The sequence below is a fragment of the Populus nigra genome, chromosome 13 (genome assembly GCF_951802175.1).
Source record: "Populus nigra chromosome 13, ddPopNigr1.1, whole genome shotgun sequence".
NCBI classification, from domain to species: Eukaryota; Viridiplantae; Streptophyta; class Magnoliopsida; order Malpighiales; family Salicaceae; genus Populus; species Populus nigra.
The window spans coordinates 10,125,248-10,139,573 of record NC_084864.1 but is presented as its reverse complement, the minus strand read 5'-3'; the positions used below and the strand labels follow the sequence as shown (position 1 = coordinate 10,139,573).

The 14,326-nt window shown below is 30.3% G+C and overlaps 1 protein-coding gene across 1 annotated transcript; it reads left to right on the top strand.

Moving 5' to 3' along the window:
* The first annotated feature begins 7,639 nt into the window (after nucleotides 1-7,639).
* LOC133670793 (uncharacterized) lies at nucleotides 7,640-9,983 on the top strand. Its single transcript, XM_062091403.1, has 4 exons — nucleotides 7,640-9,164; nucleotides 9,253-9,357; nucleotides 9,626-9,718; nucleotides 9,814-9,983. Exons 1-4 carry the CDS (start codon nucleotides 7,640-7,642, stop codon nucleotides 9,981-9,983), a joined length of 1,893 nt encoding a protein of 630 aa, XP_061947387.1.
* The last annotated feature ends 4,343 nt before the right edge of the window (nucleotides 9,984-14,326 follow it).

The window sequence follows — 14,326 nt, the reverse complement described above, 5'->3', positions numbered from 1 at the left end:
GTTAATTTTTTTAATTTTATTAGTTAACATTTAATAATTTATATAGAATAAAGTCGAGTTAAAATATAAGATACGTACGAGTCATGTGTAAAAATCAATAGATAGATTAACTGTAGAAAATAATTGGAATCAATTGAGGAAAATATCAATCAATTGAAAGAATCGACAGATATGAGCCCCTGTCGGAATAGTACATGATAGCTTGAAAGCAAGTTCATTAACTAAATCACCAAAAGGACATAATTAACCCTCGGAGAAAAAAGAACTTCGATGACAAGGCGACAGACAAGAAAGGTTCCACGTAATAATTAAGGATAAGAATGATAGAAAAATCAAACCTTCGAAAAGGACATCTTAGACTTTAGCAAGGCAACGTAGAAACACAAAATAAAAGGCTGTTGATTTCTCTTTTTTCTAATTTAATTTACCAACTGACCTCACGGATATTTTTTTCGAGGAAATTGTCCCTCCTAATTAATAATATGTAGTTAATAATAATAAAATAAAACCTTTTTTTATATTTATATCTGAAATAGGTGTCCTAAAACCATGCTTTAAAAATCCACCGAAAGGCTTTTGAAAAATTAAAACCGTTTACTCATTGACATAAGAAAATTGTCATAATATTTCTCTGATAAAAATACTAATAATAACAATAATACTTTTTTTAAAAAATTAATGTGTGTTTTATTTAAACTATTTTTTTATTTTTAAAATTTTTAAATATTTTTTTAATAATAATAATGTAATAACTAAATGAAGAAAAAGTTCTAGTTTTTATAAAAAACAATATTTTATTAAAATACATTGCAACAAGGTGAGGGTTTGAATGCTCCTAGGAGCATCATCATTTTAATCCTTAAAAGCCTAAGTTGTTGATATCATCAAAATTAACATATACTAAAATATATACTAAAAGGGTTTGAATTTACACTGTAGCAATGAAATAACAAAATAGTGAAAAACAATTTTTTTTTCACTTTCATCCTTAAAATTTTTTGAGGATTTTTTTTTAATTTCTTCCTTCAACATTAGATTTACTAGATATTAAACTTCAAAATTTATTTTGATTTGCTTTCTATGAGTTATCCAAGTCTCATAACTTAGATTGTGAGTTTTACGAGTCAGTCATATTGCCTCGGGTAATATTTTTTACTTTTTATCCTTTTTTTAATTTATTTTTTTCTCAACTTCATAACATATACTAAAAAGGATTTGGTTTTTCACTATAGTAATGAACATTGAAAAACCAAATTCCTTTCCACTTTGGTCCTCAAAAGTTTTAAGGACTTTATTTTTTATATTTTTTGAATATCATCCTCTAACATTGGTTTTACTGGTATTGAATTTTATAATTTTTTTTTTCTATGGAGTTATCATAGTCTCATGAACTAAGTCGCGAGTTTTGCAAGTTAACCGAATTGACTCGAGTTATTTTTCTTTTATCATTTTCTTAATTGATTTTTTTTTCTCAATTCTATCTTGCAACATTCAGTTGATTGAGAATTGAACTTTATAATTTTTTTTATTTGTTTTCCATGAAGTTATTATAGTTTTCTAATCTAAATCACGAGTTTTGTGGATTAATTGTATTGACTCGAGTCATTTTTTATTGGGTTTTTTCTTCTAAATTTCATCCTTAAATATCAGATTGATTGAAAATTGAGCTTCATAATTTATTTTAATTTTTTTTTCTATGAGGTTATCATGGTCTCATGAACTAAATTGTAAGTTTTACGGGTTAGATAAGTTGATTGTTTTTTTTGTCATTTTTTAAATTGAATATTGTTTGTTTCAATTTCATCCTTCAACATTAGATAGATTGAGAATTGAGATTTATATTATTTTTTTATATTTTCTTTCTTTTGAGTTATCGTAGTCTCTTGATTCGAGTTTGACAAGTTAAGCCGGGTTGACTCGAGTTATTTTTTTATCCTTTTTATCTGTTTTTTTTTCAATTTAATCCTTCAACATTGAATTGATTAGAAATTAAGTTTTATAATTTTTTAAATTATTTTCTATGGGGTTATCACAATCTTATGACTTGGGTTGTTGATGAGGTCGATTAACGTAAGATTTTTTATCCTTCTTTTAGTTGATTTTTTTTCAATTTCATCATTCAGTATCTGGTTGATTAGAATTGAGTTTCATAATTTGTTTTGGTTTGTGTTTTATGAGTTTATCTTGGTCTCATAGTTTCATAGTTTGATTATTTGACTTGGGTGGTTTTTTATGTTTTTTTTAATTGATTTTTTTTATATAATTTTATCATTCAACATTGAGTTGATTGAGAATTGAATTTCATAATTTATTTTGATTTTTTTCTTTGGGTTTTGTCGCACATGTGTGGCGTTGTGAAAATCTTCCTCTTCGATTAGGATTTTTAGGTATGGGTGGAAAGAATAAGAAATTCTTATCCTTTATTAGTTAAAAAGGTTTAAAGTCGTCACCTAATATTTTGGTCACTAAAAATCTTAATTGGTCTTTAGAGACTGTATAAAAGGACTGGTTATATATAGAAAATACAATATCACCCCCCAATAAATCTTACCTAAACTAAGTTACATTGTACATTTGTCTGATTTCTAAGGTATTATTGTGTTTCTAACTATTCTTTTATCTATTAGTTAAAGTTAGTCTACCTTAGTGGCATGGGCCTTGATTTTATGGGTCAATTCTAACCATTTTAGAATACAAAAAGTTTTTTTGTGTTTTTTTATACTAGGAATACATCTTACGTATAAGTTTGTAATTCTTGATATTAAAACAAATAAAATAATTTTTTTAGTATCTTTGAAATGTAGGCCAAGTTCTCATAGATTTTATAAACTAGTTATTAAATTAAAAAATGCATGTAAAGATATAAACAAAACTATTTTTCTTGAATTTTGATATTTAAAAATGCTAAATCATGTCATGTGTTTTTTTTTTTATATACAAATGTGATTTTTTTTTAATTTAAGACACTTGGACATATGCAATAAAAATGTTTAAATGTGTTTTTGAAAGAAAGCATTTGTTGTTTTTGTGGAAGGAAACTGATTCATTTAATACAAAAAATACGTCTTGCATGTAGGTCACAAGTCCAAATATTAAATACGAGGGTAAAAAAAAAAGGTGGGGAACTCAAATAAAATGTAAAATGATTTTTCAAATTTTTCAAATTTATTTAAACTAGACTAAAAGTTTGAAAATTTATTAAAACTAGACTAAGACCAAGTTTGGCAAAACACAATAACATGTTTCAGTTAAACTATTTTAATCAAGATATTAACTCCATGCAAATTACTCACTAACTTAATAATCCGACAAACCAACAGTCAAACATCAAATCCTATTAAGTTTACAAATTATATTCAAATTGCATATTAATTCAAACAAATCAACACAAATCTAAACATAATTCATGCATCAACCTTTAATTTTCAAAAAGCAATCACAAATTAAAAAAATAAACTCACTATTTAAAATTATTAATAAAATCATTTTAAAATAAAAAACATACATTAAACCAAATTAATAGTGTCCAAACAATCCAAAAATTATACACAACAACGAGCATTTTGTTCTAAATTTCATAGCATTATAACAATTTATCCAAAAAATAATTTAAGGTTATGAATCGACCTTCGGTGGTGTTTAACATATCCAAGAACTACTAGAATCAAATATAAAGGATTGTTGGAACAGTTGTGGTGGGAGCATCCAAACGCCGCCGCCACTACCGACATGTGGATTCACGTGTCACTATTATAACATTCCTAATTATTATCAGGAAGATTTACAAGCAATTTTTTTTTTACAAATATATACTTAAAATTTCACCAAAACTTCTAATGAAAATTTAGTAGAGTTTTCCCTATAATGGGAAGTCTCAAGTTATTAACTAAATTTGTTTCATATTCTAACACAATTTTATTTACCTGATCCAATCATCCTGGATTATTTCCCTATCAATCAATGTTTCTCAAAACAACTTCATCAATACAAATACATTAGCAATAACACACACACACAAACTACAATAATTCCATATCCTTGAAATTGATATTAAATAAAACATACATAAGTGTCAGAGTATTTATTCTAGATAATTACAATCCATAAAATATGAGCATTTATGTTTGCATGCTAAGCAAAATAATATTACATTTTAAAATGCATATCCTAGATTGAGCCTATATAATCAAAAGATGCAACATAGGATGTGTTAATTAAGAATAATCAATTAAATAATTTAATACAATTGAATTACATGTTCAATACAACTGAATTACATTTAAATTTTTCCTTAACCATTCTCTTTTTTTTTTCTTTTTCTTTTTTTATATATCATACATGGTCCATCTAAAATATACCCATATCAATATCTATCATGATTATCATTAGTCTCCTAATTCCAGGAGGAGTGACAAGTCAAATCTCGAATAATACTAATATCAATAAATTTTATTAATATCATTAGTTTTCTAATTCCAGGAAAGACTAATCAAATCTTAATTAATGTCAATATCAATAAAACTTTATTAATATCATTATTATCTAAATTTTGGAAATGACTAATCAAATCTCAATTAATGTCGATATCAATAAACTTTATCGATATCATTAGTCTCCTAATTTTCAGAACGACTAATCAAGTTTGAAAAGTACTGATATCAATAAATTATATTGATATCATTAATCTTTCAATTCAAGAATGACTAATCAAGTTTGGAAAATACATGATTTTATCTTTTCTTTTCTTTTCTCCTCAAATTGAAGCTTTACAAGTTTAAAGAATTAAACAAGTCATTAACATAATCAATTCCTCTAATCCAACTTTTCCATAATACAAAACATCTGACATAATAAAATCATGCTAAAAACCAAAATTGAGCTTCGATTATTGTTCCTTACCTCTTAACCATGAATTTTTGGAAGAAGAATTGCAAAGAAACTAGTCCTTCCTTCACCCTTTTTTCTTTTTTTTCCCTTTAAAAACCATCACTCCTAAATCCTTTTTCTTTGATTTTTCCTTCAATTACCTAGCTAAAACTCCTTCTAGCCCCCCTTTGATCTTTATTTTTCAAGTGTATTCTTGCAAGTTTTAAGGAAACTTTGAAGAATTTTGGATAAAATCTTCCCTTCTTTCTTTTGCTATAGCCACACATTTATACTCCTCCTCTACCCTTCACTTTTAAATTTCAGGTGTTTTTATTTTAAACAATTATCTATTTTGTCAATGTTCTTAAAAATAAATCACGTTGAAGGGTTTTAATCCTTAAAAAAATAATTTTAAAATAATTATCACTGTTATATTTTTTTATTATTATTTATAAAATCTTAATTTTATCTGAGGTTTACACCATTGCTAGAGAAGAGTGAGTTGTTAGATTCGATGCTCTTCTGTCTTCTCTTTGCTTTTACACTAACGATGACACCCACCACTATTCGAGGGAAGAGATATGTCCTTCCAAAGCTTCGATCCTCTTATCCCTCTCATTCCTTAGTTTCATTGCTTCAACTACATGTATTTACTGGAACTGCTGTAGTTCTTAGTGGTTGAGGGAGAAGAAGTGACAACAACGTGGGAAATGGATGAAAAGGAGTTGCTGGTCGTGGTTGTTGGAAAGAGCGATGTTGTGCTATCATAGTGGAGGTGTTGGCATTGGTCTATATGGTTGGAGAGGAGGGAGCTATTGTTTCAATGGTGATAGAAGGCCGTGAGTTGTGTTTTGGTTAGTGTTTTTTTGATAGTTGCGGGAAAGAGGCAAATAGAGGCTGCTTCATGATGATGATGATGGGTGGCAGGGCACCGTGAGGGAGAGAGTTAGTGATGCTAATTTATTTTGAATGTGTGTATATTGGTAGAAGATACACATTGAGGGAAACATATGTATGAAGATGAGTGTCTTTCTTTTCTTTTGTTTTTTTTAAACTGTGGGTGTGTATGTTAACTTATACGCATCCCGACTAATCCTCAGAGACCTTGAAGTTAATGACCATGTAAATCTCTAGTGACCCTGAGATTTGTGGCATTCAAACCAGTGTTTTAAGACCCGGCCCGGCCCGGCGGGTCGACCCGGGACCCGGGCGACCCGGGTCTGTGGCCGGGCCGGGTCCAAGTAAAAAACAGGCTGGGAATTGGCCCGGCCAGACCCGGTCGACCCGGAGGGTCGACCCGGGAACCGGCCGGCCCGGCCAAACCCGGCTGAGACCCGGGTATATTTTTTTTTTATATCCTCATGCCCGAAACGACGTCGTTTTGGCCTTTACAATTAAAAAGCCAAAACGACAACAACAGAGGGACAAAAGCATTGCAATTTACAGAGCACCGAACTGCAGAAGTGAGAAGAAGACCTAATTAATTTCAAGAAATTTTCAAACCCATTTCACTCTCAGTCGCGAAGAAGAGCAGATGAGCAGAAGACTCTTGAATCCTTGATCGCCGTTTCAATTTTGAGCATAAGGTTAGATGAGCTTTTACTGGTTTCTTTCTTCTTTCGCCTTTCGCTATCCTCTATTTCATCTTCTTCCCTCTCGATTGAACTTGCAGGAGAGTATAACAGTGGCATCGGTTCTTCCCTCTGTTGACCCATCAATTCTTCCCATCGATTGACCCAACGATTCTTCCCACAGGTATGTATCTCGTTTTCTCTGTTCTTTTATTTTTCTGCGATTTCAAAGCTTCGGTCGGAGACCTTTACAGTCACCTTCTTTATCTTTATAGTTAGTGGTTCTATCTTAGTTTCTTTCCATTTTCGTTTTAGATTATTATTTTGTGTTTTCGACAGTACTGGATTGTGAAAACTGAAATGTGAATATTTCGTTCTTTAATTTTTGTAGCTGTGAATATTCTGCAAGTAGCTGTGAATTTGTTGTTAATTTTTGGTCGTCCCTGTTCGTTTACTTCTGCTTAAGTTGATATTGGTTGATTGTTCGTTTGCTTCAGCTTCAGCTTCTGCTTCTGCTTCTGCTTCCGTGATGTTGATATATTGATTTTATAAATGGTGTTGGCCATTTCAGTTTTCTGTGATGTTGATATAATGGTTGGCTGTTTAACTGAATTTGTGAGAATTAGTTATTAGTTATTGTTGAATTGAACTTGTTGAGTTCTAAGATAAGACAGGATGAAGTATTGTGTGCAGTAGCATGAAATCAGAATTTTGTTATAGAAATGAATTGAAACTTTAATTATGGTAGTAATTAGTAATCTCGTTGAAAGAATTTTCCAATGATATCTTATAAATTATGCCAGGTCCTTAAAATGTCTTCACATGATGGTAGTACTCCAAGTAGTGATCCTTCAACGGCCCAATCATCTCAACCTTCAATTTCCATGTCAAGTGGTAGTAGAGGAAGAACAGATTTGGCATGGGGTCATTGTAGAGAAGCTCCTGAACTTAGTGTTGGATGTAAAAAAACTAAATTAGTATGTTTATATTGTGCTAAAGTATTTGCGGGTGGTGGCATTAATCGATTTAAGCAACACTTAGCTGGAGCTAAAGGAGAAGTTGAACAATGTCGCAAATGTCCTCCTGATGTTCGACATCAAATGCTTTTGAACCTTAAAGGAAATGTTGAAACAAAAAAAAGAGTTAGAGAAATGCAAGCAGATTTCAATCCATTTAATGCACAACAAAGAGAGCATGAAGAGATGATGATTAGGCAATTAGAAGATGATGGTGATGATGATGATGAGGAGGAGGATGATGAGGATGTCAATACTAAAAAACATATGTTACCACCGAAGGTTGCAAAAAAGAAAAAGATTCAAAGCACCAGCACTGTAAAACAATCAACTACAAGTTATGGAAAGCAGAAGAAATCTGCAACATTAGGGACATATTTCATGCCTAGAACAACTCCTGGTGCTCAAAAGTCTCTTCAGAATTGTTGGCAAAGGAAAGAAGCAGTTGAACGGTGTGATCTTGCTTTAGCGAAGTGGATGTTTGATGCATGTGTGCCATTTAATGCTGTTAACTTTGTGTATTATCAGCATGCCATAGATGCTGTAACAACCATGGGTCCTGGTTATAAAGGACCAAATTTACATGCTATCCGTGGTTATTACTTGGCAAAAGCGGTTGATGAAGTGAAGATTTATGTTGAGAGTTATCGAGAGATTTGGAAGAAGACTGGTTGCACATTAATGGCTGATGGATGGACTGATCAGAAGAGGAGGACTTTAATTAACTTCTTAGTATATTGTCCTAAAGGAACAGTTTTTTTGAAAACCGTGGATGTATCAGATGTCTCAAAGACTGCTAGATTGTTGTATCAGTTATTTAGAGAGGTTGTTTTATATGTTGGGGTAGAAAACATTGTGCATATGGTGACTGATAATGCTGCAAATTATGTTGCTGCTGGCAGGTTATTGATGGAAGAATTTCCTTCAATATTGTGGTCTCCTTGTGCTGCTCATTGCATCAACCTCATACTCCAGGACATTGGTAAATTGCAGTCAGTTTGTTGTGTTGTTGAGCATGCTTCTGGTATCACAAAGTACATTTATAATCATTGTTATCCATTGTATTTGATGAGGAAGTTCACTAGAGGAAAAGAAATACTTCGTCCAGCTCCTACTCGTTTTGCCACCAATTTCATTGCATTGCAAAGCATTTTAGCTCATAAAGATGAGTTGAGAGCTATGGTGACATCTAGGGAATGGGTCTCATCTGCTTATGCTAAAGATATCAAAGGAAAAAATTTTGTTGACAGTGTGCTAGACTCTTTGTTTTGGGAAGAATGTGTAATAATTGTGCGAATGAGTGAACCTTTAGTTCGAGTTCTACGATTGGTTGATGGTGATGATAGACCTTCGATGGGATATTTGTATGATGCTATTCATCATGCAAAAGAAGAAATGATGAGGAGATTTCAAAAGAGAAAGCCTAGAGTGAAACCTTTCATAGACATTATCAATAATCGGTGGGATGGACAATTTTATAGAAATCTTTTTGCAGCGGCATTTTGGTTGAATCCTCGATTTCAATATGATGCAAATATAATGGATAAACATATGAGAACCATTTCTGGACTTCTAGATGTTCTTGAGAAGTATGCACATGGAAATCTACCATTGCAAAGTAAGATTACAAGTGAGATGAAGTTTTTTAGGAATGCTGAACATGACTTTGGTCGAGCGTCTGCAATAAATAATCGCACCCTTATGCCTCCAGGTATATAATTTTTATATTTAAAAATATTATTTGACATAGTCTTTCACAATTGACATAGTTTTACATTACTTATTATTTTTTTGTATAGATGAATGGTGGATGACATATGGAACCAGCGCTCCAAATCTACAACAATTGGCTATACGAGTGTTAAGTCAAACTTGTAGTTCTTCGGGATGTGAGAGAAATTGGAGTATGTTTGAACATATTCATTCCAAGAAGAGAAATAGATTGGAGCACCAAAGGCTTAATGACCTTGTTTACGTCCACTGCAATCTAAGATTGAAGCAAAAGTATTTTTCTTTTCTCTAATTCCTTAAATATTATTTTATCTTGTTTAGTAGCATTATTAATACTTATATTGTGTTTACCTTCACTTTTAATATATAGGAATTATTGGAAAGGAAGAAATTATGATCCAATTAATGTTGAGACAATTTTTGACATTGAAAATTGGGTAGTCGAAGATGACCCATCAATCTTGACAACGGAAGAAGTAGAGAGTTTTCACCAAGCTCTATCAACTATGACCATACAAGATACTTTAGATGATGGTAATTAATGATTGATTATTTAGTGATAAATATTATTTAAAATAAAGTATTGTTTAACACATAATATTTATTTGTTAATTATGTTTGAAATGTAGATGTCATAAATGTTAATGAGATTGAAGATGATTGTGATGATGAAGTTTCAAAGGAGCATGCTGATGATTTATTAGGTGTTGACAAGATTGGCTCATTTCCATCGACATTTGATCCAAATTTTGCTGCCATAGACACAGAAGAACTTAATGTGTTCATTCAACAAAAGTGAATGTGTTGTTGATTTAGAATTTATGTTGTTGGATGTTTTGTTTAAAATATTTTAGAATTTAATTTATGTTGTTGGATGTTTTGTTTAAAATATTTTAGAATTTTATATTTGGTTTGTGTTTTGGATATTGAATTAAATTTATGTTGTTGGTTTAAAATTTAAATTTGGTTTATGTAAGTGTTGCATTGTAAATTTGTAACTAGTTAGGTGTTTTATATATGTGGTTTTTTTTTTGGGTTGACCCGGGTCAACCCGGGTCAACCCATCTGACCCGTGACCCGATCACTGGACCGGGTCGATGACCGGGTCGGGTTTTAAAACTATGATTCAAACTGATGATTTCTGGAAATCAAACCCAGAACTTACCCAGTTGAGCTACACTCATCAGTGTTAGTGTCTCTTTTCTTTTGCCTATGGATAATAACTCGTGATAGAAGAAAAAAGATTAGGCTATTAGGGTTTTTTGCGTGTGAGAGAAGTGTTTTGGTGTGTATGAGGTTTTTTTTTTGGTCAATGCTCTAAGTAATTTTATTCCCTTTTTTTTTGTGATATTCCTTCAATATTTACAGGCAAAATAAACTTGTCTTTTTCCTTTCAATTTGTTGGTCCCAAAGCAAACTTGATAACCAAACAACCCAAAATCATTTTGGTCCCTCATTTTATTTCTTTCCACTTTTGGTCCCTTTGTCCATATTTTTTTTCTTATTTTTTTGTATTTGTTTTTTTTAAAAGAAAATGTCAATGCCGATATGATAAGAAAAAATGATAAATGATTTTGAAATGGACACGTTAATCGTTGAACGAGTTGAAAATAAATTTTTGAATTTTAATTTTTTTCTTCAAAAGACGCTTAAAAAATCAAAATGATGCAAACATGTCAATTTCTTTTTTGGATTTTTTTTTTGAAAAAAAGTAAAAAAAAAAAAAGGTAAAAAACTAGGTTATGATAGTGATATTCCAATCTCATGACCCAAGTTTGTCATGTTAATTTGGGTTGACTCAACTTATTTTCTTAGTTGATATGCAATTTTAAATTTATCCTTTAATATTAAATTGATTAAGAATTGAATTTAATAATATTTCTTATTTGTTTTCTATAGGGTTATCGAGGCCTCAAGACATGAAAAACGGATTTGACCAATTAACCTGAGTTAATCTGAGTCAATCTAATATATTTTTTGTTTCAATAGTTAAACAAAAATATCATCTTGATTTTTTAATTAAACTACATTTTTATTGGTTGTACGTGTTATATTTGAACATGACATATCAACCAGGTTACATAAAACCAATTCCTATATAGTTTTAAAGAACAATTCGACTAAAAAATATATTTACAACACCTAAATATTTTCTTTACACCAAAAAATAAATCTAACCTATAATATATCAATAAATAATAATCTAGTAGTTGCTAAAATGTAAACTTAACTACTAACGGTTTGATGATATATTTTGCGTTTCAATTGTTGAGGTTGCGATAAAATAAGATTTGGACTATCAATTTATCTTATTGTATTCTCTTCCCAGAGGGTGTCATCAAATTTAAAAAATTAATTTAAATGCAAAAAACTAATCGATTTTGTTGACCGATAAAAATAATAATAAAAATACTAATTAATTGATGTATTATTTAATGTTATCCTTAAAAGAATTTGACCAGAGACACAACCCCGATACGGAAACTGTCTTCTAAATCTATATATTCAAGTAGTTAATTAAATTAAAGAGCAATGCTCATCATTTATCCATTTCCAATTTTTTAATAATTATTTTATTTGTAAAAAAAATCAAGTTGTTTCAAAATAGTGTCGTTTAGAGCATTTAGACTACTTTTCAAATTTAACAGCAAATCTTAATTTATCTAATAAATAATAGATTGGTGATATAAAAGACCAAATTAATAGTCCATGTCTTGTTTTACTACAACTCTAATAATTTAAGAATAAAATATATATGTCATTAAACCAACTGCTAACTATTAACCTAAAAAAATGTTATATATTAATTAATTAATTATTATCCCCGTGAGAAGGGGATAAGCTAGCCTAAAGAATGGATCGGCAATATCATCAGAGGTAGAAAAAAGAAGAGAGCTGCGAAGACCAAGCACCACTAAGCTTTCGATGCATATAAATTGAAAATAAAGTCGCGAGCTATAACCATAATTAAACTCGAGAAAAATAACATAACGTGTAAATTTAAACAAGAGCGTGGTTGATAAATGTTTTTGAAAATTTTTTATTTTTTTAATTAAAAAATCAATTTAAGTCAAAAATTTAAATTGTTAGGTGAGGTTTCAAGATATAATTTATATTATTCTCTAACATACCCACTCAAATGAAAGCTTTTTAAGGCTTGAAATTTGCATAGACCCATACTACTTTGTGTTTAATTTTTATCAAATAAATAAAAATGATGAGATTCGAACTCGTGACTGCTTGATCATCAAGACTCTAATATCATGTCAACCCAAAAGTTTAAATTGTTAGTTGAGGTTTCAAGATATAATTTATATTATTCTTTAACATTCTTTAAATTATATTTTTTATCGTTTTAATACGCCATGTCAAAATAAATTTTTTAAAATAAAAATAATATTATTTTAATATATTTTCAAAATAAAAACCACTTAAAAAAACAATCTTTAGTGCATTCTAATTCAAGATTTATTAAAAAAGACCCGTGGAAAAAGTCACACGTTTTAACCCATGTATGCCGGCATGTATACATGTCCTTCACGGTGTTGCTATCACACAAATTTCCTTGCCGAATTCCCTTCCCCAAATAACTTCAAGCAGTTGATTATCCATGCCGACAACGATCTAACATGGTATATACTGTTAAATATCTGTTGGTGTGAGTGAAATACAAGATTGATGGTAAGAGAGGAATATGTTAGGTTCGTAGTTAGTTAGGGAAAAATAAGGTGTAAAAGTTAAGTTCATGATTATTCACTAATGATGTAAGAACAGAAACCAGTGATGATGCATCACCTTACGTTCTTCCTGTGTAATGCATCAGCCCCATTGGCTTGTGCTTGACCTGTTCTTGATTATTACAAATTTGTTCGCTTGTCTTCAACAGTTAGACCATCGTTTTCTTTGTTTATTTGATATTTAATCATTTTGATGGGGACTTGATGTTCTTCATTTTAACTAAATTTAAAAAAAAATAAAAAATTACCAACCTGCCGTGATTCAATTAGCTGCTCGGAATTATCTCTCTTAATTAATATTGTCCATCCATCAGTAAATTATATTAGTGTTCTCTCTCACCGGAGGCCTCGAGTTTTGACCTCTTTTCCACGACCGCGATGACGACAGCAACAATACTGTGTCTCTTCAATGGACATTTTCCTCATCCAACTTGTTTTGGTCCTACCAGAAGATCAAAGACCTTAGAACAACACAAGTGGTAAAGACCGGTGAAGGCCTTAAAGCCAAAGGCGCCCATTTGGGGATCGACTTCCTTCTCGAGAGACTTTTTAGCTACAGAGACTCCATGTAAAACTAATTAGCCAGGTGCGTGGACCAAAGAGATGGACCCGTGAGGCGCCATTTTTTAAATAAAGCAAATCACACATTGGCTGCTGCTTTTTTCTTTTCCGAGAACCGGAGAGGTGATAAAAAAAATTGAGACGGGGTTTCTTTGATCAATTTTTTTTTTAAGAAATACTCTAAAAATCTTAATAAACTAACATATTAATTAAAATATTCTTAAATCAATTCAAAAATAAAAAATCAAATAAAAAAAACACTCTCAAAATCCCAATCTACTTTTTTCTTTTTCTTGTAAAACAGAAGTTCAATAACACTTCTTTTATTAAAATAAATATATTGGAACAAAATTTATCTTTTTTGTTAATGAAATCTCGCCAATCAATTGCTTGCTCTTTTTTTTTGTTATTTTTCGTTGATTATATTTTTTCTTTTATAATTTAGGAACTAAAATATGAAAAAAAATAAAATATATATCAAAATAATTAAAGTAAAATAAATTCAACACGCCAAGATCTCTTAAAAAGCTATAAATAAATAATATAAAAAAATATTGTATATTTTATATTTTGTCAATTTTAATCCTTGTATTTTTATTTTTTCACAAGCAATAAAATCTTTTATTTTTTAAATCAAGCGACAAAGTATTTTTTTAAGGAGACAATAGAAAAAAAACCCTTAATTCTAATTAATTTCTAAAAAAACACAATATTTGAGGATGTAACTTGAAAAAAAGTGTTTGATACCCGAATTAAAACAAAGAAACACTTTTAAAATCCACAATGATTTTATACTCATGCTGCGGTACGCTCGACAGTAAAAACAGCTTTCTCTTTCAGATTC

What these genes read in the sequence shown, in the direction of transcription:
- LOC133670793 (XM_062091403.1), top strand. Translation starts at nt 7,640, where the DNA reads ATGATGATTAGGCAATTAGAAGATGATGGTGATGATGATGATGAGGAG. An exon ending in TCGCACCCTTATGCCTCCAG is followed by an intron (nt 9,165 to 9,252) that starts GTATATAATTTT and finishes TTTTTTGTATAG; the next exon opens with ATGAATGGTGGATGACATAT. An exon ending in GGGATGTGAGAGAAATTGGA is followed by an intron (nt 9,358 to 9,625) that starts GTATGTTTGAAC and finishes AAAATTGGGTAG; the next exon opens with TCGAAGATGACCCATCAATC.